The 26,635-nt window shown below is 37.5% G+C and overlaps 1 protein-coding gene and 1 pseudogene across 6 annotated transcripts in view; both read right to left on the reverse strand.

The window, feature by feature from the left end:
* Positions 1-9,814: 9,814 nt before the first annotated feature.
* On the reverse strand, positions 9,815-11,183 carry LOC150019774 (eukaryotic translation initiation factor 3 subunit E pseudogene; annotated as a pseudogene).
* Positions 11,184-19,309: 8,126 nt separating this feature from the next.
* WAC (WW domain containing adaptor with coiled-coil) overlaps positions 19,310-26,635 on the reverse strand; it is an 88,383-nt gene continuing 81,057 nt past the window's right edge. For 5 of the 6 annotated variants that reach the window (XM_090266681.1, XM_090266680.1, XM_090266679.1 and 2 more), the window contains 4 exons: positions 25,530-25,651; positions 23,852-24,038; positions 22,762-22,889; positions 19,310-20,773 (listed from right to left, as the gene is read on the reverse strand). In XM_090266681.1, the coding sequence (XP_090122807.1) occupies positions 20,704-20,773; positions 22,762-22,889; positions 23,852-24,038; positions 25,530-25,651 (507 nt within the window). In that variant the 3' untranslated portion in view covers positions 19,310-20,703. The remainder of the gene's footprint in view (positions 20,774-22,761; positions 22,890-23,851; positions 24,039-25,529; positions 25,652-26,635) is intronic. The other variant, XM_090266677.1, reaches the window with a different exon arrangement.

Genomic DNA, 26,635 nt, shown 5'->3' on the forward strand with positions numbered 1-26,635 from the left:
TTGTGGGGACTTGGTTTGTTCCATAGGCAACATTTTAATATCACTTACTCTAGAAATTGAGGTGTTCCACACTCTAGTTCCCTAGTTGCTGACAAACAACACAGAGATACTGTAATGCCACAGGTTACCAGCATCTGGAATGCAAGGCGATTAGGCCAAAGGGCCACCATTCCTGCTACAGGATAGTCCATCCCCATTCTTAAGACATTAGCACTAGATAAATGAGATGGCAGGAAGGGGACACGTGGGTGGCAATTGCCCCTAAGACACTTCTGTTCTACCAGAAGAGGCCCACCAAGCAAATGGTCTTTTGGCAAAGTATATGGACATTTACCGTCCTACCCAGAGTGGACCTTTGAACGCACGAGAAAATGAATAATGCAAAAAAAATAGGTTATCACAGGTTCATTTTATTTTCAAGAAGCAAAAGTCACAATGTGTGTTGAAGTCTGATACGTTCTCTGTTTCTCCTCCCACTACAGGCCCCTCACTAATAACATTATGAGCTCAGGTTGGAATGTCAACTTGAACTTTTAGCATTAGTGACACAACCAACTCAGTTTAAGCATACTTTTTTATTTGATTTGAGCATTCCAATTTATTATGCACTTCTCAAGGCCCTTGGGTTAAAATAACATGATGTAATGCAATGACAACTAGCAAAATACATATATTATTTACTTTTAGTAGCACAAGCCAATTGAATCTACCGAAAGCATACTTGAGCAGTGTTAATCAGCCTGAAAACTAAATGGTTTTCCCTCCCTTCTTTGTGGTCACACATTCAAGTCAGAGGACCCTCAGTTTTCTTATGGTGTATAAATGTACACAATTTCAGGAATCACTAAGTATCTCTAGGAGCTAAAATGTTATATTAATAGTGAGTGTCTATGGAAGTTCCTGAATAGTTGTGAGGCAGATTAGGCCAGGGAGGAAAGAAGTTGGGTCTTTGATAATTAATTCTAATTCTATAACACCTGTAGGGAATGTGGGGTATAAGGAGTTTATGATATGCCTGAGGGCATAAAACCAGGAAAGGGGTCAGGGAAAAGTTGATACTTGACTTGGGATTTAAAGCAAGAACTGGAATTGGTTGATAAAAGGGAGAAAAGAGGACATGCTGGCAAATAAAGCCACACAGGTTAATGCAATTGAGCACAAGTAAGCACTGCATGCATGCATTCAACAAATATTAATAGGGCTTGTACTGTTTGCCAGGAACCGGGCTAGATGCTGAGATTCATTAATGAACTCAAATAGCTCCCGGAACTTACATTCTCATGAAGAGACACAAGTAACAAAATCCAGCTGAGTGACATATGGAGGTGCCAGATGGTAACAAGTCCTATGGAGAAGAACAGAGACAGGAAGGACGATATGTAATCCTGAGTCACGAAGCTGCTCTTTTAAATACTGACCAAGAGATGTCTATCTGACAAAGTGACTATTTTAGTAAGACCTGGAGGAGGTGAAAGAGTAAATTAGACAGCTATACAGGAACAGAGTGTCCTGGGGAAAAGGTATAGTGAGTGTAAAGGTCCTGAGGTAGAACCATGGCCAAATAGTGAAAGCATGCATTCTCAACATGGGAGGCATCATCCTAAGGGGGTGAAAATTCATCCCTAAAGGACAAAAAAAATCTTTAAGCACATTTTATGGGGTGAGGTGGAGGTGCAATTAGAAAAAATATATCTAAAAGAGCATTTTCTTTTTGCCCCTGGTGGGAGACAATTTAAAAAATGTTTTAAAATATGAAAAAAAGTTGAGAAATACTGAGCAGTTGATAGAACAAATAGGCAAAGATCAGGAAAGACACAGATCTAAATACTATCAACTACCTTTTAAGAACACTAAACCTGACAAGGATAGAATATACACTCTTCAAATTATATAGAGTACATCCATAAGGATACGCTGGGCTATAGAACATCTCAATAAATTTAAAAACATTGAAAGCACCCAAAGTATGTTCTCTGACTAAAATGGAATGAAGTTGGAAATCAGTAACAATTGGGTAACTAGTAATACTCCAAATATTTGAAAATTAAATAATACTCTTCTGAATAAATCCATGCATGGGTCAAAGAAAATATTATGAGGAAAATTTGAAAAGATTTAAAACTAAATGATAATAAAAATACAACTTGTGATTTATAAAATGCAGCTAAAGCAATGTTTATAGAGAAATTACGAATAAAATCTTTTAATTTGGAGTCTAGATTTCCAGCATACATCATCCAATTCTTTATTTTGAGGGTTTCTGACTTTTTAAATCCTGCTTCAGCAAAAGAGAAGATCTCAAAGAATGACTGATGCTTTGCAAATTTATTGCAGATTCCTGACCTGAACTCCAAGAAGCCAGTGTTTCTCTAGGCATCCTCGTGGAGCTACAGGGGAGTTCAGAGTAGAGGGCAACCCTCCAACAAAAAAGGTGCAGGCTTGCTTTGATTCGGTTTTCTGGAAGGCTGAATGAAAGCCATAAAATATAGTAGGCTTTGCAAAGTTTAAGAACTTTAAACACTATCATTCTACATAAACTCATCAAAAGGAAATGCCACATTAAGGCTCTGAGTCCTGTGATGATATTTTTTCCCCAGGTACAGTCTACATACTTCAGTTTTTTGGTTTTAGGTCCAACCCTGATTCAGTTTCCCAGATAAATAAACCCTCCCAAGACCTGATCCTGTAGCTTTGCTTAAGCAGACCTTGTCTGACATTAATGGAAGGTTTGCCGGAGTGAGGACTTCACTACTCACAACTGTTGTTGAGGCCAGAACTAGTACTGCATCAGGTGCCTACAAGCCTGTCATGGGCTGCACCTCTGGAAGAAAGGGCCTCAACAGCAATTCTCAAGTGACACCAGTGAAAACTATTGGCCAAGGAACCTATAGTTTCTAGTTACAGTATCATCATAAAAGTAATATTTTCACTTCTTTGAATGACAGAAGGGGTCAGTGTTGAAACTCATGTTGCGACCTTGTGCACTGAACATTGATTGTTCAGCTACCTTTTGGGCTCCATATTCTTTTCTGTCCCTTGATCCCACTTCTTTGTTAACTTAGATCATAGACACACCCCCTCCCAGACTAGATGCAGGCCCCTCTATTCAACAGGCCACATTCAAACCAGGCCTGGCCCTTGAGATTGTCTCAAGGACATCCTACCTCCCTTGGCACCCACTCTGGGGCTTAGTGACCTTCATTATCTACCTGGAAAGTATTCCTTTGTCAAACTTACAAATTTTACAGAATTTTAAAATTACATTTCCCTTTGGATCGCTCTTATTTGAGGCCAAGAACAAACAGGCACCACCCTCTTCATTTATCTGAAGACCGTTGGAATACATGGTTAATCATGCTAGTCGCCTTCTAAAGTTTAGTCACCACTGCAGCTGTCCCATGACCTCTCCTCTAGCTCTGGCACTGCTTCCTTCTTGCAGAGCCTGGTGCTGGGTGCCATACTGTCTGGTAGGGGTCTGATCAGGACAGAACACTGGCAGCTTTGAGCTCATTTGTCACCCTGCCTTCCTTTTCCTTAGCCATTCTGAGCTCATGGTGTGTGGCCTACCATTCTTCCTCCATGTGCCTTGATGTCTCTGGTTTTACAGAACTGTGGGGAGCAGCTGTTGTGGCAAACTTTGAATGATGGGGGGCAGGAGTAAGAAGTAAGTCATGTGTGTTGTGGGCAACACTAATTCCATGTTTTATTTCTTGGTGCACCAGATGGCGTGAGAAGGCATCACTAGCTGGATGGGTACCCTCTCTGCCAAGAATGGATGCCAGACCTTAACACTTGTGTGAAGAGCTCTTGCACCATATCCATCCCAGAAACTGTCTCTTCTACTCACAGAACAGGTGAGTAGGCAGCTTTCCAGCTGCAGAGACAGTTTTGGGGCCACAACCTCAGGTTTTATGTGGAGTATCCAGAACCACAGGCAAAGCTTGTAAGGGGCTATAGGGAAGGAGCAGAAGGGACATCCTGCTCTTTTAAATCACTTGGTGGCTACTGGGCTAAGTGGTGGAAACAGGGTCCTTCTACTGGATCACTGGACCCCTGCATGGATGCTGCCTCCCATTGCCCCCAGTGCTGCAAGGTGCCAAAAGTGACAGTGTGTCTGTCGTTCATAGCCTTCAATGTCCCAAAGCTGTGCTGTGTGCTATAAAGAACTGGGGCAATCTCCCCATCTCACTCATGGGCAACTTCATTCTTCCAGAAACCTTAAGATCATTCTTGTCTTCTCTCTTTCTCTTACACCATGCATCCAAGTCATCAGGCTGCCCTCACAATCTTCTCGAAATCCTACTTTTGTCACAACTGCAGCTGCCACAGCCTGGTCCAAGCTCCCAGCATCAGCACACCTGGATTATTGCCATAGTCTTTTAAAGGGTATTCCTGCTTCTCCTCCTCACCACCATCCCCCATTCAGTCCATTCTCAACATACAGCCCTTTAAAATGTACGTCAGATCATATCACTGCTCTGACTAAAGCCCTCCAATGGCTCCATCACACTCAGAGTAAAAGCCAAGGTCCTCAGGCTACCTGCAATGCTCACGTGACCTAGATGGTGTTGCCTATCTACACTCATCTCCTGTCAGTACCCGCTGACCTCTCCACCCACCAGACACTAGGCATGCTCTGGCCTGGGGCTTTTGCTCAAACTCCTCTTCTTCTTGATGTCCCCCAGATATGGCCAACTCACTCATCTCCTCCAGGCCTTGGATTCCGTGTCACCACCTGACAATGTCAACCCTGATCATCTATTTAAAATGGTAGTCAGTTCTTCCACCACTGACATATCTGGATTTTCTTATTCTGCTCTCCTTTTTTCCCCTTAAGTTAATTAACTTCAGCCCTGGCTAATGTGGCTTGGTGGACGGAGCACCAGCCTGCAAAACAAAAAGTCACTGGTTCGATTCCCAGTCAGGGCACATGCCTGGGATGCAGGCCAAGTCCCTGGTTGGGGGCGAGCAAAAGGCAACTGATTGATGTTTCTCTCACACAACGACGTTTCTCTCTCTCTCTGTCTCCCTCCCTTCCTCTCTCTCTGAAAGTAAATAAAATCTTTTTAAAAATTTTATTAACTTCAGGTAGGTTTTTATTGTTAATCCTCACTGAGGATATGTTTTTTATTGATTTTAGAGAGAGAGGAAGGGGGAAAGGAGAGAAAGAGAGAAAGGGAAACACCAATATGAGAGGGAAACATCAGTTGCCTCCCATACACACCCTGACTGGTGATTGAACTCACAACCTAGGTATATGCCCTGCCCAGGAACTGAATGCACACCTCTTGGTGTATGGGATGATGCTCCAACTGACTGAGCCACCTGGCCAGAGCTGCTCTTTTTTTTTTTTTTTTTTGTATCACTTATCACCTTCTCACTCACCATATACTACACTTATCTATGACATTATATCTCTTTCCCTGTGCAATCTTGCATGTGCCTCAGGCAGGGCAGGGGATTTTTTGTTCACTGATATATTCCAAGTACCTAGGCTGTTTTTCTGGCACATGAGAAGATGCTCAATTAATATGTGTTACATAATTGGACAAAAAAGCATGTCTCTTTACCAACAGACATCACAACTTGTCACTCAGGAAATGAATCCCCACAGCTGGTGTTCACGTGACTCCCAGAGTCGCTGGTGAAGCACCCCTCCTGGGAATTTCAGGTATGTTTGAATCTCAGAGATTACTGCAAAACTGAAATTAGTCTGGCCTCATTGGTTTCAGCCAAAACGGAAGAAAGGTCAGGGAGAAGCCCCTGGAGGCAGTCTCTTCAGACAAAGCACAGTGTGGTGAGCAGCTTGGTCTGATTCAAAGACCTTGGTTTAACTCCCAACCACCCAATCACTACTTGTGCAGGTGAATGAGTTATCTACCCTACAGGATGTTGCATTGGTTATACAGACAATGTTGTGCAATCAGCTAAGGAATAGTAGGTACTTGATAAATTATTGGACTTCAGGATCTGCCCTTTTAGCCCAACAAATGTGGCTGTATTTGCCAATACAAGTCGGTTTGGCATTTCTGAGACTCATTACCATTCTTTAGGCACCAGGGGCTCAGCTGGTAGCTGCCTGATGTGACTAAGTCTAAAAGTCCTGACTGTGTAGACAAATGAATAATCATAACTAGAACCAACATGGAGCACACACTTGCACCATGCCAAAGGCTTTCCACATTGTCATATTTGTCCCTCCCAGCAGTCCTACATGTGATAAAACGAAACTGAGCCTCTCCGGAACAAGTGGCTGATCCATGGCAAGTCAGCTCCAAAGGGACACAACCTGGTTTGTGTCCAGTAGGTCAGAAATCCTGAGCCAGTGCACTTATATAGCCCCGCAAAGGAAGTGTCTTCATGAAAGTAAGTTCTCCGTCATTTTCCCCCTTCATATCTCTTTGGTGGCTGCTCACAGGTCTAACAGTTATTTTGAAAATGTAACCATTCTTCTTTAGTTTCATCCCTAAGTTTTTTGGGGGAGCTTCTAGCCAATTGGAATGATTAAGGCTGAATGTAGCCCAAAACTGACACTTGGTGTCAGCAGAGGGATGTCCCAGACCCAAGAGGAGCCCAGACAGAGGTCACACACTGCTGAATCTACTGGTCCTGATGCAGTTTCTAACACTTTTTTTGTTTTGTTTTGTTTTTTCTGGCTGCAAGAGAATATGCTCATTGTCAAACTTTCAAGTATGTTTATAAGGAATGATTCTAGAATCTCCCTTATACAATGGAAAGCCAAATCAGCCCTGCTTTGCCCTCCATATAAATAATTCTCTAATTTTCCTTAACCCCCAAGTTCCATCAAATTATACTTGTTTTCATGATGAGTTGTGGTTTTGTAGGATAATAATCATATTCTTAGGAGAGTCACACTAAAGTGTGTAGGGGTAAGTGCCACAATGTCCGCAACTGGCTTTCAAATGGTTTGGGAAAAAGAGAGGCAGAGTGACAGGAATGTGACACTGTCAATTACTGAATCTAGATCTGTTCATTGCACAGATCTTTCAACTTTCTGTACATTCAATAGTTTTCAAAATAAAGTCATAAGCATCACTGAGATGTGTAAGAAGAGAGTTTAGACAACAGTCCAAATTCAGATACCAAACTCAGAAATGTGGACCTTGCATGCCCTTCCCTTCTAGGGGCTATGAATTGCTTATGGCAAAGCTGACTGAAACAGAACTGGATTCCAGTCATCCACCTCAAGGGTATAAGGGTAAAATTTGACCTTCTTGGAGACAAGTGATTTTCCCCTGCTTAATTAGCTCAGTGGCTCCAACCACACAAAATATAGTACATTGTACAGTGTTAAACAGAAGACTTCATACCATGATCAACATGAGTGATCATTTGGAAGAGAGAGGAGATAGGTAAGGGGTCCTCATAAAGAGAGGCTGCCAAGACATCAGCACTGGCCTGCAGCAAAGACCTTGAGTCAGCCCTGGGGGCTGAGCTGGCTCATTTTTTGAGCAGTTTGTCGCTTGTCTGGTTGTTACACATGAGCAGCTCCATTCCCTCCTCTAAACGCTAGACACTTCCTTTCTGCTGCGTAGTATTCCATTGTGTAAACATGCCGTAGTTTTTTAATCCGCTCATTTACTTATGGACACTAGGCTGTTTCCAGCACTTGGCTATTGAAAATAATGCTGCTGTGAACACAGGGGTGCACAGGTTCTTTTGAATTGGTGATTTGGCATTCTTAGGGTATATTCCCAGCAGTGAAATTGCTGGGTCAAAAGGCAGTTCCACTTTTAAATTTTTGAGGAAATACCATACTATTTTCCACAGTGGCTGCAAAGGTCTGCATTCCCACCAGCAGTGCACTGGGGTTCTCTTTTCTCCACATCCTCCCCAGCACTTGTTTGTTCATTTATTAATGATAGCCATTCTGACAGGTGTGAGGTGGTATCTCATTGTGGTTATAATATGCATCTCTCTGATGGCTAGTGATGCTGAGCATCTTTTTATGTCTATGGGCTCACTGTATGTCCTCTCTGGAGAAGTGTTTATTCAAATCCTTTGCCCATTTTTTAATAGGATTGTCTTCCTGGTGTTGAATCATATGAGTTCTTATATATTTTGGAGATCAAACCCTTGTCAGATGCATCATTGGTAAATATGCTCTCCTATATGGTAGGTTCCCTTTTCATTTTGATGATGGTTTCTTTAGCCGTGCAGATGCTTTTTAGTTTGATGTAGTCCCATTTGTTTATTCTTTCTTTTATTTCCCTTGCCCTAGAAGATACATGGGCAAAATATTGCTGTGGGATAACTGAAATTTTCCTATGTTTTCCTCCAGGATTTTTATGTGGTCGCAACTTATACTTAAGTTTTTTATCCATCTTGAGTTTATTCTGGTGTATGGTGTAAGATGGTAGTCTAGTTTCATTTTTTTGCATGTACCAGTCCAGTTCTCCCAACACCACTTACTGAAGAAACTATCCTTACTCCATTGTATGATCATGCCCCTTTTGTCAAATATTAATTGACCACAGAGATTTGGGTTTATTTCTGGGCTCTCTATTCTGTTCCTCTGATCTATGTGTCTGTTTTTATGCCAATACCAAGCTGTTTTGATTACAGTGGCCTTATAGTATAGTTTGATATTGGGTATTGTGATCTCTCCTACTTTGTTCTTCTTTTTCAAGATTGCTGAGGCTATTTGGGGTCTTTTTTGGTTCCATATAAATTTTTGAAATATTTATCCTAGATCTTTGAAATATGCCATTGATATTTCAATAGGAATTGTTTTGAATATATAGATTGCTTTAGGTAGTCTAGACATTTTAATGATGTTAACTCTTCCAATTCACGAACACACTATCTGCTTCCATTTATGTATCTTACTTAATTTCTTTCTTTATTGTTCTGCAGTTTTCCGAGTACAGGTCTTTCACCTCCTTGGTTAAATTTATTCCTAGGTACTTCATTTTTCTTGTTGTTATAGTAAATGGGATGTTTTCTTAGTTTCTCTTTCTGATATTTCATTGTTGGTGTACAAAAAAAAAAATGCCATTGATTTCTGAATACTGACTTTGTATCCTGCTGTTTTGACAAATTCACTTACTAGGTAGAGCAGTTTTTTGGTGGAGACTATAGAGTTTTCTATGTACACTATCATGTATCTGCAAATAATGACAGTTTTACTTTCTCCTTTCCAATTTGGATGACTTTCATTACTTTTTCTTGTCTGATTGCTGTGGCTAAAACTTCCAGTAATATGTTGAATAAGAGTGGCGAAAGCCAACACCCTTGTCTTTTTCCTGATCTTAGGGTGAAAGTTTTTAGTTTATGCCCATTGAGTATGTTGGCTGTAAGTTTCTCATATATGGCTTTTATTTAATTGAGGTATGCCCCTTCTATTCCCATTTTGCTGAGTGTTTTTATCTGGGGGTTCTCTGCCCTGGGAGGAGAGTAAGCCACAAAGCTGCAATTTCTGACTAGGCTATCCACAGCTGCATGCGCCATGTATGGGGTATTCCCCCTTCACCCTATAAAATCTCCTTACTGCCCATTGTGAAGCATCTTCTGTACTCCTTCGCTTCCAAACTTCATATAAACTAATATTTTGTTGAATGTTCAGTTTATTTTTCTGAAGGTCAGTCAAGTATCCGAGTCGGGGGCAAGATCAAGAGGACTCAGCTTCCACCTATTTGGCTGCCATCTTCACACCTTCTTTTCTTTTCTTTTTTTCTTTTAAAGAAACAGAGCCAATTTTACTCAAATTCTCCAAAAATTATACTTAATATGTTGTTTCTAAAATGCATGTCTGTCTCCCTTTATATAATGGTTTTATTATTTCGTGTTTCCTTTACAGTGTTTTCATTTTTTCTTTACAGTTCTTCAGTAGAAGCCAGTCTTGAGTTGCCCAGTTAGGAGCATCTGACCTACTATTCTGATTAAGTTTCTTCTCAATATTCATCGCCAACATCTGGCTTCTAAATGAAAGGCTTTGGGTCTTTTCAACCCCTTGCTGATAGGGCGAGACTGCAGTTACCCACAACCACATGGCCTAATTTAGAACCATTCTTGGCATCCAGTCTTGGATTCCTAATCAAATTTACAATCTGCCTTTCAGCTCCTTCTAGAGTCATGTTCAGTTCATCTGCCAACATGTTAATGCTGATACACTAGGCGATGTGACAAAAAGTCTTAAGTATGAAGAGATGAACATTTTCCATGAAATCCTCAGGACAAACCACCAGGAAGAAGTCATTTACAAGCACAGGTTCACATTACCTCAGCTTTTTCTGAGCCCCACCAAAGTCAAAGTTAACATATAAGCATTCAACAGACTCTGTATTTGGGTCTGTAAGACTCTTATTGAGTAACTTCGACTAAATCTTTTAGCACCTGCTGGCACTTTTGAACATCTTTGTTAGTTATGACTGCTGTAGTCAAATAACGAAGAGTATGTGGACACATCATCCGAATTGCATTAAGATACTGTTGCCAGTAAAGGAGAAGATTATTAATGTCATCGTGCCCTTTGGGGCAGTTGAAGAAAACTGAGAGAGGTGAATGAGCCTGTTCACTGCTGAAGAGATGGGAGTGGGGCACACACAAAATTATGTGTGGTCTCTTTTAACTGTGTCAGGTCTTCCACAGCTGCACCCCAATTCTGCATTAAGTTTCAGAGACCAGTTTCCCCCCACAGTGAACTCAAAGCATTTCTGCCTGTTCCTGGGGTCACTCTAAAAAAGTAAAGATGTTCTGCCGCTCCAGAGTAATTCCCACATTCGTATTGGAATTTTGCACACCTGTAGAGTATATCTAAATATGCTTACCTAAAACCATGCTTGTCCGCCAGGTAGTCAAACAGCAGCTGACTGTCCCAGGTTGACTGCATTTACTTTGTAGTTTCCAGATTCAAACATGTTCATAATTGGTTCTGTTTCTGCCTGAAGCTGTTTCAGTTGTGCAACAACTGTGGTTCTTTTTTCTCTCCAAGCATGAGGAATAGCATCATAATAAAGGTTTTTGTATCCATCCGTAACAAAGTCTACCATGTTGAAATCACTGAGAAGATCCAATTTTCCCTGTAGTAATTCTTTTTCATTATATATCCCTTTATAGAGAGAAACTCAAGTGACGGAAAAGACTAGATGCTGATCCAAAAATTGTTCAACGTGACTAGTCAAGTCATATGCCGCCTTCTTGCTTAGGAAAAGGAGAGCCATTGTTTCCTAAGTTAATCACTCCAGTCACCTAAAAAAATTCTTGAGGGCATATATTTCGATAAAGTAAATGTTTTAAATTTTTGCAATTCCTTCATGAAATTGGAAACACCTACAAGCCACACAAAATCTGGGGAGGGCATTATGTAATCAAGCCTCTGGTCTCATGGATCTACATCCTTTCTCTCCAGGCCTGCAGTGAATTTTCTCTAAGGTAACTGAGTGAAGAAGAGTGTTTGGAAGTCATATTGTGTAGGGCAGAGCCTATTCACTTCCTCATGAGGCTGGTCCTAGTTGAAAAAGGTCTGCCAGAGCTTGTCTGCCTACTGTTTTTCCTTTTAGTCACTCCACATAGGAGATGGGGGCCTGAGGATTTGTCCATAGCTTTCTTAATTTTTTAAATTTTCTTTATTTACTTTCAGAAAAGGGAAAGGGAGGGAGAAAAGGAGGGAGAGAAAGATCAATGGGTTGCCTCTCATGAGTCCCAAAAAGGGACCAAACCTGCAACCCAGGCATGTACCCTGACCAGGAATTGAACTGGTGACCTTTCGTTTTGCAGAATGATGCCCAACCGAGCCACACTAGTCAGGGCAAGTTCAGCTTTTTCAGATTGCACATATAAGTGAAATCATACACTAATTGTCTTTCACTAATTTATTGCACTTAGCATGCCTTCCAGGTTAATCCTTGTTGTCAGGATTTCCCTTTTTATGGTGAATAATATTCTATTGTATATATACCTTTTTTTTTTTTTTTTTTTTAATCCACTGATATATTGACAGACAGTTAAGTTCTGCCCATATTTTGGCTATTGCAAATAATGCTGTGATGAACATGGGGGTGCAGATACCTCTTTAAGATAGATAGTGATTTAATTTCCTCAGACATACACCCAAAGTGAGATCATTGAATTATATAGTTTTATTTTTTTTTGAGGAATCTCTAGTTTTCCGTAATGGCTGTACTAATTTACATTCCCACCACCAGTAGTACACAAGGCTTCCGTTTTTACTACATCCTCACCAACACTTACCTCTTTTCTTTTTTTTAATATCCATTCTAATACGTGTGAGGTGATATCTTACTGTGGTTTGAATTTGCATTTCTTTGATGATCAGTGACATTGAGCACCTCTTCAAGTACTTGTTGGTCATTTATGTTTGCTTTGGAAAAATGTCTATTCAGGTCCTCTGCCCACTTTTTAATCAGATTATTTTTTCTGAGTTGTTGAATTGCTCATGTATTTTGGATATTAACTTCTAGTCAGATATGACTTACAAATATTTTCTCTCACTCCACAGATTGCCTTTTATTTCTCTTTCAGTGCAGCTTTTTAGTTTGATGTAGTTCCACTTATTGATTTTTGCTTTTGTTGCTTATGGTTTTGGCTTCATATCCAAAATTTTCATTGCCAAGACCTATGTCAAGGAGATTTCCCCTGTGCTTTTTCCTACTTTTAAAAGTTTCAGGTCTTACATTTGAGTTTTTAATCCATTTCAAGTTAATTTTTGTGAGTAGTATAAAATGGGGGTCCAATCTCATTATTTTGTATGTGAATATTCAGATTTCCCAACACCACTTATTGAACAGACTAATCTATGTCTTGATTTAATTGCTGTAATAAATTAAACCTTCACTTCTATTTTATTTTCTATGTAGTAAAGCTATTGATGTTTGCATACTAAACTTTTAATTAGCCCTCTTACTGAATACTTTAATATTTTTATTTTCCAAATATAGATGAGTGAAAATAATTATAATGTACCCTCCTCCTCTTTCATATTTACAGCTCATTTCTTTGTCTAATTGCATTGGCTAGCATTTCTCAAACAGTATTGAAAATAACAAAGATGATAGTCTGAATTTTATAGTACTGCTTCTAGTGTCTTGTCATTAAGCACGATATAATGTTGAACTTCATATGAGTGACTTGTTCTCATTTCCCATGCCTCAGCTAAGGTCATATCCTCAGGCAAGCTTTTTGTAACCACATGATCTAAAATCCCTCACCCTCATACCCTTGTAGATCTCTATTACTTTCTTTCTTCTTCTTTTATTTTTACCATTTTTTCTCCTTTAATATTGGCAACAATTAAAACGCTTAAGAATACATTATGTTTATAACATTTGGGTAAAACAGACTTTCTATGGTGCATCAATGCAATAAAATTCTACGTAGCAGGTTAAAAAATATTAAAAAGCTTTTTACATGAAATGATTTCCAAAACATATTGCTAAGTAAAAATATCAAGCTGTACAATAGTATACATAGTATGCTATCAGTTGTGTGAAAAAAGGGTGTTGCATGTACTGTATGCACATTTGGTTACATAAACATAAACCATGTGGGAAAAGTAACCATAGAAAATATAATACGTTGTGTTCAAGGAAAGAGTTCAACTGAAGATCAGGTATGTCAAATGGGCTTTTTCACTGTTTATTCCTTTATACATCTATTTTGTATTGTGTGTTCGCCACCCCAGGTCAAGTCTCCTTCTATCACCATTTAACCCCCTTCCTATTCTCCTTCCTCCCCCTGGCAATTGTCACACTGTTGTTAGTGTCCATGAGTTTTTTCATATTTGCTCAATCCCTTCAATCCCCATCAGCCCCACTCCCCTGATGGCTGCCAGCCTGCGAGCTATGAGTCTGTCACTCTTTTGCTTGTTAGTTCATTTTGTCCATTAGACTCCATGAGTGAGATTATATAATATGTCTTTCTCTGACTGGCTTATTTCACTTAGCATAATACTCTCCAGGCCCATCCACACTGTTATAAAGGTAAGACTTCCTTCTTTTTTCCACAGCGATCATTTCTGTATTTATTGTGAATTTTGTATTGAATTCTAAATATTTTGTGCATTTACTTGTTCAAATGTTGGTTTTGGTTTTGCCTTCATGTAAATGTAAGCTTCACTAGAGCAAGAACCTGATTTGCCTATAGTACCTTTCTATTGATCAGTGAACATTGGACCTCCTAGTTAAAAATACAGAAATTCACTTGTATTTCTTCCCATCTTCTCACCACCTCCCATTTTACTAAACACAGCCACATTTTACTACACTCATGCATTTCCCATTGTTCTGTAGTTGCACGTGTAAATTGCTCGCAACACCAACAGTGCTTTTACTACCATTCTTTATCTCTTGGTTAGATTTTCTGAGTTATTTTGAGAACTTACTAAGTATATTTAAGTAGCAACATATTTTCTTAGACACTTCTTAGAACTTCAGATACTGCTCCATTGTCTTTTGTTAGGAAACATTGCTCAAATGGACATACTTCCTCTTTTGCCTTGTTCTGCTAGTGAGGACACGTTGTGCTGGTTATTTGCTTGTTTGCTCTCAGGTTCATTTTTCTCCCTTTCTCAGCATTGCAGAGAATGCCACAAGCTCTTACTCTTTTGCTTCTGGGTAAGTTCTGCCAATGTAAGCAGAGCTAGAAGGAGGAAGGCCTGGGTTTCTCCCTCTTTGCTCTAGAAAGCATCTTGGTCAATGGCAACTTTTCCTTGGATCCACCTCCCTGGAGAAGAGCTGCTCCACCTGCCTATATTCCCAGCTCTTCATCTTTCCTTCCATCAGGCCCGCCTTAGTTTTACCCTCCACCAGTTTCAAATTCCCTCCTTTTGAAATGCCTAGGGTGACTTCCATTTTCTGACTGGACCCTAATTCAGGGGTGATTAGATGTGCTAAACTATACCAAAATTATCTGCCTTCCTTTGTCCAGCCATCATCTTTCAACGGGCTTGTGCTTCTTTGTTTCAATGTTTGTGGAGAAATACTTCGGCACTTTGAATACTTTCGTTAAACACGGGGAGTATTTCATCAGCTATTTTATCCTGCAATCCATTATCAGTATTTTACACGGCATCTTTGGAACTCTTGTATAGAGAGATATAGCCTGAGACTGCACTGGCATTTTAAAAATTAGAGCTGTAATTAGTGAAGCTCTAATTAAAATTGGTACTTTATCACTTGAACAGTTTTAGCTCATACAGTAAAATGTCAATAATTAAAATGAAAAAAGTCAAATTTAAGCAAGAGCCTGTTGACTTGAAATATAAGAATAACTGCTCAAGCTCACCTCCTTAATAATTTTTAAAATTAAAATATTTTGGAAGATGTTGCCCGGGCTGGTGTGGCTCAGTTGACTGGAGCATCGTCCCGTAACCGAAGGGTTCCAGGTTTGATTCCTGATGGGGGCAAACGCCTGGGTTGCAGGTTCAATCCCAGGTGTGGGCACATGCAATGCCCAGTCCTGGTGCATGAGGCAACCAATGTTTCTCTCTTTCATCAAGGTTACCCTCTCCCTCTCTCCTTTCTCTAAAAGCAATGAAAAACATGTCCTCTGGTGAGGATTAAAAAATTAAATTAAAAAACATATTTTGGAAAATATTAATCTTAAATAATAAACACAAAATTGACCAATCTTACAAAGCAAATATTTAAAGTGTATTTATTTCATGCAAAAATATTTTAGCACCTATTATGTGCTAATTTTTCTAGGAAATGAGGATATAAGTACACAAGAAACAAAAACCCCTTGCATTCTGCCTCTCATCTAAGATGGTAACCCCAAAGCTACCTCGATGGTGTAATACAATTTACTGTGATCCTAACATACCGATATAGGCTGATCAAATTGGGCAATTAACAGTCACCTTAAAATTATGTTTTAAAAGTGTTTATGAAGAACACTGACATCAAGTGCTGCCTGTCAATCTTTAATCTTTAAACAGAATTCTCAGTCCGAGCCATTTTCCATATGGTGGATATGTGCAGTACACATATTCTAGTGACACATCTTAGAACATGATTCAAGAGAGCTTCCTGCCTATACCTCTGTCCTAAAAATTAATCAGAAGGGCCTGGTTGGGTATCAAGGCATCCTCTGTACCAAAGATACAGGGCCATCAAAGAGTCCTACCTTGTGAAACCAGGGCATAGTTCCCAACCCCCATGACTCACTCTGTTGTGCCCTTCAGAAGCAGGGCCTGTTCCTGCTGGTCCATCCCCCCAAGTTTATCACATCAGAAGTGGCATCTTGCTTCTCATTGGCTTATTTACTCCTAAGTGTTCAGAGGAAGCTCTAATTATTACTGATTTAGCTGATTATCCTGCTGAGAGACCATATCTCATAATGCTAACAGAACAGATATGCAGTTAGGTTTTGGTAAATAGTAAATCGCAACAATTTCTTAAAAGGATAAAAAACTAGTTGCTATTTCCTGAGATGAGCAAAATGAAAATCTGAAGAAAAAATTTAAAAATTTTCAGTAATCTGCACATTTTCTTAAATTGTCCATAGTGCTTTAGTATTCATAATTCAATCAACAAGTATTTATGGAGTACTAAGTACCACACTGTTCTTTTGAAGAAAACTAGAGTGAAGGAATAGTGATGTCCTTTTAGATGGGAGATCAGGTGACTTTTGAGAAGAGCCTGAATGGGTAGCAAGCCAGACAGAGAAAATGCAAAAAACCTGAGGTGGGAATGAATGCAACAAGCAAGGGAGAAACTAGCAGATGAGATTGTGGTGATCTTTAGGGGCCAAAACACATAAACCACAGTAGGATCTTTGAATTTTGTTTTGAGCATGAAATTACTGGACTGAAAAGAATGTGTGGTTTCATTTCCCTCTCATGGTTGTAGAGAACAGACTGTATGTGTGGTGGTGGTGCAAGTTAGCAGTAGAAACAAAGAGAAAGGTAAGGTAAGAGAAAGACTGCAGGAGCAGTCTGGTTCAATGATCGTGGATTGGACTAGGGAGGTAAACAGGAAGGCGGTGAAAAGCTACAGCTCCAAATACATTTTGAAGGCAGAGCCTGTGGATCTTGATGGCTTAAATACAGGATGAGGGTGTTAAAAGAAAAAAATAAAGGATGACTCCTCCATTTGGGTGTTGAGAAACTGAAGGAATCGTGGTGCCAATTACTGAGAATAAAGTCTAAAGCACAAATCAAGAGTTCTTTTTTAAAGAATTTACAATGTGAAATCAAACATCCAAACTGACTTGTTGAGAGCTCAAAGGAGATCAAGACTAAAGATAAGTTCAATGAAATCAACCTTAAAGTGGCATTCTGAAAGCCAAGGGCCTGGATAACACCCAAACTGACTGCTATTTAGGGCACCCCCCAAGTTCAGAAAGCAGGGGGGTAGGGAGAGAAGGGTAACAGTAAATTAGAACAGGGTCTAAAAATCCCAACTTTTAAGCCAAAAATTTTATTAAAATACTGCAATTAAGAAATTACCGGGTATATTGCGACTGACACATGACAACTGCTATTAAAATTCTAACAGTAATCTGGTATTTGGTTTTAAGTGCAAATTATGCATTCTAAGACTTTCAAAACAGACTGTTCTGAAATAATTGCACAATATAGTCAAAACATATTTATTACTTTTTAGTGTTATTTTGTACACTTCAGTACAAATACAAGAATATAGCCATATTTACAGGTATTGAAAAGAAATCCATATATTCAAACCCCACATCTAAATACAGTAGTGTTAAGTCCTGATTTAAGTCCAAATCTGAACTACAATAATTCTGATTTGCAGTGACCTTACTTTATGCCCTGCCCCCTCCCCTGGGAAATAATCCCTTAAAGCTAAGGCTATTTAAAAACAACAGATTATTTTTGAATTGGGGTAACAATTCATTCTTTGCAAAGTTTTAAGCACCTCCTTTCCAAGATTTTACAAGTGTGAGAAACAGATATATATATAAAATTAGAAGATAAAACCATTCATTTGGGCTATTAAAAGCATGGTATCTTTCAAAAGGACTGAAGAATGGAATTTTCAGTCTAAAAATCTGGAGATATAGTCCAAGTTTTAAAATTAAAAAGTCAGTTAAACTAGTTACACCCGAAAGAAAATATAGTAGGAAAGCTGGTTCTTCAGGGTAAAGACTTTCTAACAGGCCCACCTTCACAAAATGCATTTTATTACAATAGTTTGAGTATGTCCCTTTTAAATCAAAACAAGCAAAACCCTGTGGTTTCCTAGGGGCTATTCATACTTATATTTTCAAATTATTTGAACCAAGGTGCCCACCAAAATGAGATATATATTCAAAGCCATGGCAATAGGCCAAGTAAATAAAGAATATTCTGATATTATGCCTATTTTAATAAATAGTCCCCGGTCACCTCAAGGTTAGTAGCTGGACACCATGTCTGTATTAAAGTGCAATATTTAAAATAATTTACTATAGAATAAGTGATTCAAGTACTGTAAAAATAGTTACAAAAATTTTAAATTTTCTGTTTAAAAATTTACCAGGGAATTTCAAATTATGTGTCATATATATATATATATACACATATATATATGTGTGTGTGTATATATATATGTGTGTGTGTGTGTGTGTATATATATATATAATTTTTCATTTAGGGATGTAAACTTTTTAAAGCAAAAAGGTGACATAAATCTATAATAAATTATCAGCAAGTCTAATTCAAATTTATCTTCAATCACAAACCAAATTACCAGCTCATCAGGGAACCTTTGCCCACCACATCACAAATTGCTTACTTCTTCCTGGGAAAATGCCTGCATGAGTTAAGGGTTCTTAGCTTAACATAGCTCTTCAGAGTTTCATTTACACGAACTAATAAGTCCAGCATATGTTAACAATCTCAGGTTAAACATTTCATGACGATGTAACTTATAACATTTGTTTCTTCTAACATTTTAAAAGTATGCTTAAATTACAATAAAAAATCAGTATTTTTAATACTGAAATTATACCGGAATATTTCTGTATTTTAGAAAATATCCACACTATCACTTACAGTTTACTTTCTAAAATTTATTGAAAAGTCTGATCATTATATCCCATACTTTAAATATGTTTAAAGCACAAGAGCAATTTTAAAATTTTAGTATCCCAGAATGTAATAACATTAATGTCTAACATCACAAAGTAAGCCCTTGGTGCTGGCAGTTCTCTGAAAGCACATGAATACATCTGCCACGACAGAAAAAAGGCTCTAAATTGGGTAAGATTTTGAAATTAAGATTTTTCTGCATCAAGTAACCCTTGTGATTTGATATAATACTGGCAGTGTCATGCTAAGGCCAGGTGACCAATATTTTAGCAAAGAAAAAAAAAGCCAAGGTAATTTTATAGTAGCAATAGTTTCTTTTTTTATTTTAATATACTTTAGGAAAACAATATACAAAGCTGAGCTTCTCCACCATTTCCATCTAACAGTAGAAAGCTCCAATTACACAAATTTAGCGTTTTGTGATGGCTAAGAACAGCAGTCAGCACCAGACTTGAACAGTTAGCTACAACACAAACATCCTTCAAAATGAAATGTCATAATAGCAAGACAGGTAAACCAGGTTTTAACAAATGACAACCACTTGGGAAGTGACTTAATCATTCTTGTTGAATTTCGTATTTCATTAAATACACACATTTCCTGTTAATATGCTTTAAAGAAAGCCTCCCCTTAAGAACTTATTTCAGTTAAGTATAAATATTCAACAAGAATAGTTCTGATAAAAATCCCCAGGTAGTTCAAATTCTAATATGCATTTGACCAAAGGAAAAGAAAAATAACAATTTATTTGTTTTAACATGTTTATTACAACAGATACAATTCACATCTGACTAGCTTTGTTTCCTCTTTACCCTCCCACAACCATGTTCATTGGGCCATTTCCTTACATTTGAGCAATCAATGTACTCTTAGCACACACGCCCAGCAGTACTTTTAGGTCCATTCTTACACGGTGCAAATGGATTTCAATAATTTATACAAACAAGTGGGTTATGCTCAATCACTGCAATTTTAAGCTACTGTACACAGGAATGAAAAGGTTATAGGAAAGTGCCATAGCAACAGTGCCTTAAGAAAGGAGAAAAAAAGAGGAGCTTTAAAAAATGGATAAAATCAGATCAAGTATTTCAGAGGAAAATGGAACACATGGGAAATGAAAAACATTTCTCTGCAAAACAAATGGAGAAGCACTGCTCTTGATCAGGTGCAAGTGTGGAAACAGTTGTTTCATGGTATTTTGTACACTGCCCATATGGTTCAAAATGTACCTCCTTAGACACAGATCGCCTGGCGCTTGCACTGAATTTTTGAAAATGCAAAATTTCCGAATGATAAATTAAACCCCCCTCCCACATTTTTTTTTTTCCTTATAAAAGCTAATTTTGCAGACAGGTTTACATGTAAAAGGCTAGGTATTTAGCCACCTCAGCATTGATTAGTTTTGGATGTCTAAGCTCTGTTACACATGGCTTCCCATGGCTTCACTCTACAAAACATATTTACAATGTGAAGAATACATCTACATTAAATCTACATTTCAAGGGTTTTACAAATCAATCTTGTCTCTTTCCCCTGAATTAATTCGCACAGACCCCCGTCCCCTTGTCATTTCTTTTGCCCAGCTTAACGGTCCAAAGTCTACTTAAATGCAGCTCAAAAATGTTAAGATCGGGCAATAGATTTACAGTTCCTGTACTCAAAACCATGTGCAATTATTCACATTTTCACACCATGAAGGAATTCTGATTTTTTAGCTTTTCAAGTTCCTTAATTTGTTGTCTCAAAAATAGTATCCTGGAAAAAAAAATAAGAAAGCATTAGGACTGTATACTCATATAAATATACAGAAAAACCTCTTTTAATAAAAATATCTTAAATGAGTAACTAAGACAAAATAATTAAAAATTAATTACAGTTAAGATAAAATAATCACTTAATATATGATACATTCATATACTGTTTGAATGTTTTTCTAACAATTTCTCAATAATTATTTGAATGTATATAGATGATTTAAAGTGTAATGTTCACTGAATCATCTGACACACATACAAAGGCAGTAGATATCAAACATGAGATAAACCTATATTCCATATTTCTAGACTACAATACAGCAATTCTAGTAAGTCTGGGATCAACTGGGTGCAAGAGGCTGTTTTGAAGAACAGTTAACAGTTCTCAGTATAAATGTAGATTCATAAAAAGGAAGCCAAGTCAAAGTTCCACAGAAATGTATACTGAAAACAAACAAACAAAATACAAACTCCACAGCTAACTAGATTTCCATAAACTATATAAAATCTCTCCTACTCTGATCCTTCTTTCTTGTCAACTATTACATTTATTGTCTACACCAGGAAATTAGGCAAAATCATATACTGGCTTCATATTTGACTGTGTATATTGTTTTAACAAATTGCAATAATGTATAATTTCCTAAAAGCTAAATCATCTAAGAAGCCAAAATGAAGTTAAGCTTTATGTATGCTAGAACTCCATTCAGAGAAATCCTAGAGGAAAAAAACAGAATCCCAGTTGATAGTCAAAAAAATATCTCCAGATATTTTAGTAATTGAAACGTTAGATTAAAAACTCAATATTTTTCCCAAGTTTACTATCAATCCCAACTTGGTATTTTACTATTTGTGGTTTCATGACAAGATCAACACAACCTTATAAAGACAGGATGTGAAGCCATTTAAAGTCTGTCCTCAATTTTGTAATAGGTGTTTACAATGTCGGCAGCCGTCCGTCTCGAGAGACGATGGTGTAGCTTCTTAAGAGTCTATCTGCACCGCCGAGAATGGCTGTGCAGTCCAACTCGGGAGTGACACGGTATCTGTCTCCTCCCGTGTTGAATCAACATCTTGCGATGACGCTGGAGTGTCCTCTCCAGTGAAGCTGAAGCTACAGAGCCTGGGCAGGGTGATATGGAGGGTCTGCTGTTGCCCATGCAGCAGACACCCCCTCTCTTCGCAGCTGAAGGGTCCAAGGGAAAGACGGAGTCAATACAGCTTGGCTTCAGGTGCGCCGCAGGAGTTGCCGGTGTTGACTACAACGTCAAACCGCTTTAGGGACTCCGGCTCCGGATTTTCTGTCGGGGTTTACTCCCTTAGCCTTTCCCCTGAAGAGGTATGCCGCAAGGCGGCGGAGGTTTTTTTTTTGGAATCAGAGTTTTCCTTCTCTGAGGTGTTTACAATATATCTATAATATTTACTGGATGTAGATACACTACTCGAGTAGGATACTAGATTAAGAAAAATGAGACAATCAGAATTTAGGTGAAAATAGTAAAGAAAGCAGATATACATCATTGAACTAGCTGAACAACTGAATTCTTACTGTAATTTCCAAGGATCTATTCGCAATATAAGCATAATGTAAATACTGATGTGAAATTTCAACTGAAATGAGTATCTTCGGCAATGGTTAAGTCTCCTCAATTCAAAAGGCCCCTCAATTCAAGAGTGACCTTTTATAATTGGTTGCTGCCTTCTTTCAGTTTTTAAATAATATATTACTCTACTTTATAGAGTTATAATGCAATAAATAAGGTCTAATGAAGCATTTATCATGGATTAAGAAAAATAAAAATCTAGACGCCATTATCATTCACCAGAAATAGTATTAAATTATAAAAACCAAGTTACAGTATTACATAACATGGTACAATATATCAAAGAAACATTAAATTTCATTTCTGATATTTAGAATTTTGTTCTTCAGTCTGATTTAAGATACAAAATGCTAAGAAACAAAAATTATTTCAGTGAAAAACTTACCTTTGCTCTCTCAAAGTTGCTTGAATTTCACATACCCGGACTAAAGATCGTAAGTTTTTTAATTCAGTACAAATTTCTGACATGTGAATGCTCCCCATGTTATGGGCTTCTTCTCGCAGTCTTGATGCCTATAATTAAAGAAAATCACATAAAATATAAGACATTCACATATAAAAATTAAAACATTAAAAATCTGAGTAGAACTTTATACCAAGAGTACAGAATAACCATTTTCCTTTAAGAATGTGGGTAAATCGAAGGGGAAAAATAATTTTCTTAAAAAAAAAAAAAGTCTCATGTAGTGAAAAGTACTACTTATTTTAGGATTTACACCTCAGGCTTCTTGAGAAAATAGTATTACTAATCTCAGAATAATACAACACTAGGATAGAACAACTTATGATTTGTCATTAATAAAAGATGCTGGGTCAGCCAAAGCAAGTTCAGGTATGACACTGATAAAAAGGGCCTCACTGTATCATGAGAAACATAGCACAGCTCTGTGAACTTATGGAATATTTCAGATAGTTATCTGATAAAAGGGAGAAGCCAATGGCAATAACTGCAATGTCCTAAGGTACCTAATCCCAAAACAAAAATGTTTAACTTCTAGTAGCTTAGTCTAGTGGAACTCATAAGATCAACAGCACTAACAGATTCTAAAACTATGAGAATGGCTGGCTTTGAATCACATCGCTGTATTAATGGGATGAACTTGGTATAATCTATTTGGTCTTAAGAGCCTCACTGATAAAATAGAAAAACTCATTATCAGCACTGGGTAGCAGTTTTAAGTTGGAGAAAATAAAGCACTTAGCACAGAGCTGAATGCTGAGTAGTTAAAAGTGGTAGTTATGATGATAATTATATTAAAATGTTTCACGTGAAACCACAAAGGTGACCTCATAAATAACCTAGAAGGTATGTATTAAGTATTTTACAAAATAACTAGGTAACCTAATTAGAAATCAGTTGTTTTAAATATAGTTTGAATTTAGGGGTCCAGATTAGATTTTCTGAAAGCAGAACTGAAGTTATATATTCTTAGTTATTCAAAGGTAAAACATCTGCTGTAAATCATGTAACATACCTGCTTCTCTGCATGATCTGCAGGCCATCCTTGAACATGTTTTATGAGATTTTCATTGAAGTGTGCTGCTAGCGTAGGTGTTAACGAACATGTAGTTCGGGTAGATGAATTCTGTGGTACAACTGTTGCATTTGATGCATTATTACCAGAACTGTGATTTGGACCAGGTGATGGACTTCTCTGGCTACTGGAAGAGAAAACACCATTGAATGTGTATTATATCTATATAAGTAGTTTCTAGGTATCCTAGACATTGTCAATACGTTCTACTAAAGATAGCCAAATACCAAAGAAAAACTTGTTATTTTAACATTAAGTAAATAGAATTTAAAATTCAAAGAATATCTATTTATATATTGTATTCCTCAACACACTGAAGGTGGGAGAGCCCTTTAACACTAATGTCAGAATCAAATTTAAAAATAACAGTACTCTCCAAATTTACAGCAAAACCTGATGACTTTGTATACTATAAACTCTAATAAGAATGTCACTAAGAAAAGGTCACATTTTAACAGTTGTGGATCTAAGGCACATCAGAATGTTGTATCTTACATACTTGTAGATAAGGAGGGGAAAATATATATTGCTCATTTAACATCAGAACAAAGTGTTATATCAGAGGTGAAATAATGAGAAGCAAAATACAGGCATTTTATTGGATAGCAATGAATGAATTTAGTGGCAAAATAAGACCAAAAAAAGTAACACTTGGAGATTGGTTATCTTCTTTTAAAACTACATGGTTTAGGCTAGGGTTTGGGGATATGGTGGTGAGAACCAAAAATTTAATCACCCAAGTTGATTTCCTACCTGCTTCACCAGACTTGGCTCTGAATGAATTTCAGTTATTTCCAAAAACTAAATCTCCCAAAGGATGAAGAGTTTTCATCACTGAGGATACTTAAAATAATACTGCAGCCTCTAAAGACAATTTAAAAGAAGAATTTCCCAAAAATGTTCTGAGCAATGGCAACATTGCTGGAGTAAGTAGACAGCTTTCCAAGGTGATTATTTTGAAGGGAACAACTCTCATTTGGATGTGTAAGTTCTGAAATGCTTGTTTAGAAAACAACAATAAAAACAACAGTTGAATTATTTTGCCACCTCATAGCAAGAAATAAAAATAGGAAAATCAATAAAATGAAAATTATTTCAAGTTGTATTTGTTTATTAACAAAGAAAAGTGACAACACAACACAGCTCTATATGACAAACAATCCTTACAGGGGCAGAGCAGAAGCTAATAGGAAAGCCTGACACGTACTGGTTGGCAATACTGGCCCAAGTTTTAGATGTGAGACTTTTGGTTTCATCAATACACTCAAATCAAAAACTGCTATGAGGAGGTTCAAAATGATGTCTCATCGCCTACAAATAAAGTATTATAAACCATGTGCCCTCTTTGTACAAGTATTACATTATTGTTACTCCCATCACATTTTACTAAGTAAAATTCTAAAGAAAGAGCCACTTAACTCAAAACAACCCAGGCTTCACTACTAGACAACAATCTACTTGTTGCAGATTTGCCTTTGTAAATTTTTAAATACATAAAACTAAGGCTATCCAAGGATTCTTTTAAGATCAAGTTCTATATTATTCATACATATCTGTAATAATCAACAATGCATATTAAGGAAAAAATCATTTGTCTCAACACATAACATAAACTTACTTTGAGCGCTGAAGACTTCGAGGAGAGACAGGTTCATGACCTTGTGGTTTGTCAGCAGTTACAGGCTGCTGCTGTGTGGCTGATTGTGAAACTGGTCCTTGCTTAACTACTGGAGTAGTAACCTGAAATGTCAAAATCTGGTGAGACAGGCTCCTAACACATTGGCAAATGGTATGGAAACTAGATAAAAGCAAAAGTTCTATCAATAAGACTTCCCAATTATTTTTATTCTTCAGTGATTTTTAAGATAACAAAGAGCTGTCCTAAATTGTTTCATAATGAGATTAATTTAGTGATATAGACAATAGTACCCCCAATCCCAATGGAGGCCTGAAACTGCAAATAGTACCAAATCCTATACATAGCAGGTTCTCAACATCATTTTGTTCAACATCATTTTGTTCAACAACGTTTTGTTATAAAACCGGAAGAAATTTAACTCTTGTTTAGATCAATTAGCCTACAGTAAAAGTAGTTTCATTATATGCTGTTTTGCCTCAAGTCAAAGAACCAACTGATGGTGTTAATCAAGGAGTTAAGTTACTATAGCTATTGTTTTTTCCTATACATGCATATCTATAATAGTTTAATTTATTAATTAAGCATGGGAAGAGATTAACAACTAATAATAAAATAGAACTATAACAATATACTGTAATAAAAGTTATGTCAACATGCTCTTTCCATCTCTGATAACTGAGGTGGCTACTAAGTGATTAAATGGGCACGTAGCTTATATAGCATGAATATACTGGACAAAGAAATGATTCAAGTTCAGGGTGGGATGAAGCGACATAGTGCGAGGCTTCTTCATGGCACTCAGAATAGTATGCAATTTAACTTATGAATTTTTTTATTCCTGGCATTTTTCATTTAATATTTTGAATAGCAACTGACTATGGGTAATTGAAACTGCAGATACAAGGAGGACTAACTACTTAATTGTGTACTATCACTTAGGTGCCCAAATTCACATACCCCCAACCCCCAATCTAGTTAAAGATCTTAAACACCATAAAATCTAGAGATTCAAAAAAGAATGACTTCCCAAAGATCATGTAGTTAGAAGAGAGTCCAGGTTTGAGACTTGGAACTAATTTCTTTAT

Source organism: Furipterus horrens, unplaced genomic scaffold (genome assembly GCF_987537825.1).
Source record: "Furipterus horrens unplaced genomic scaffold, mFurHor1.1.pri manual_scaffold_2, whole genome shotgun sequence".
In the NCBI taxonomy this organism is placed as follows: domain Eukaryota; kingdom Metazoa; phylum Chordata; class Mammalia; order Chiroptera; family Furipteridae; genus Furipterus; species Furipterus horrens.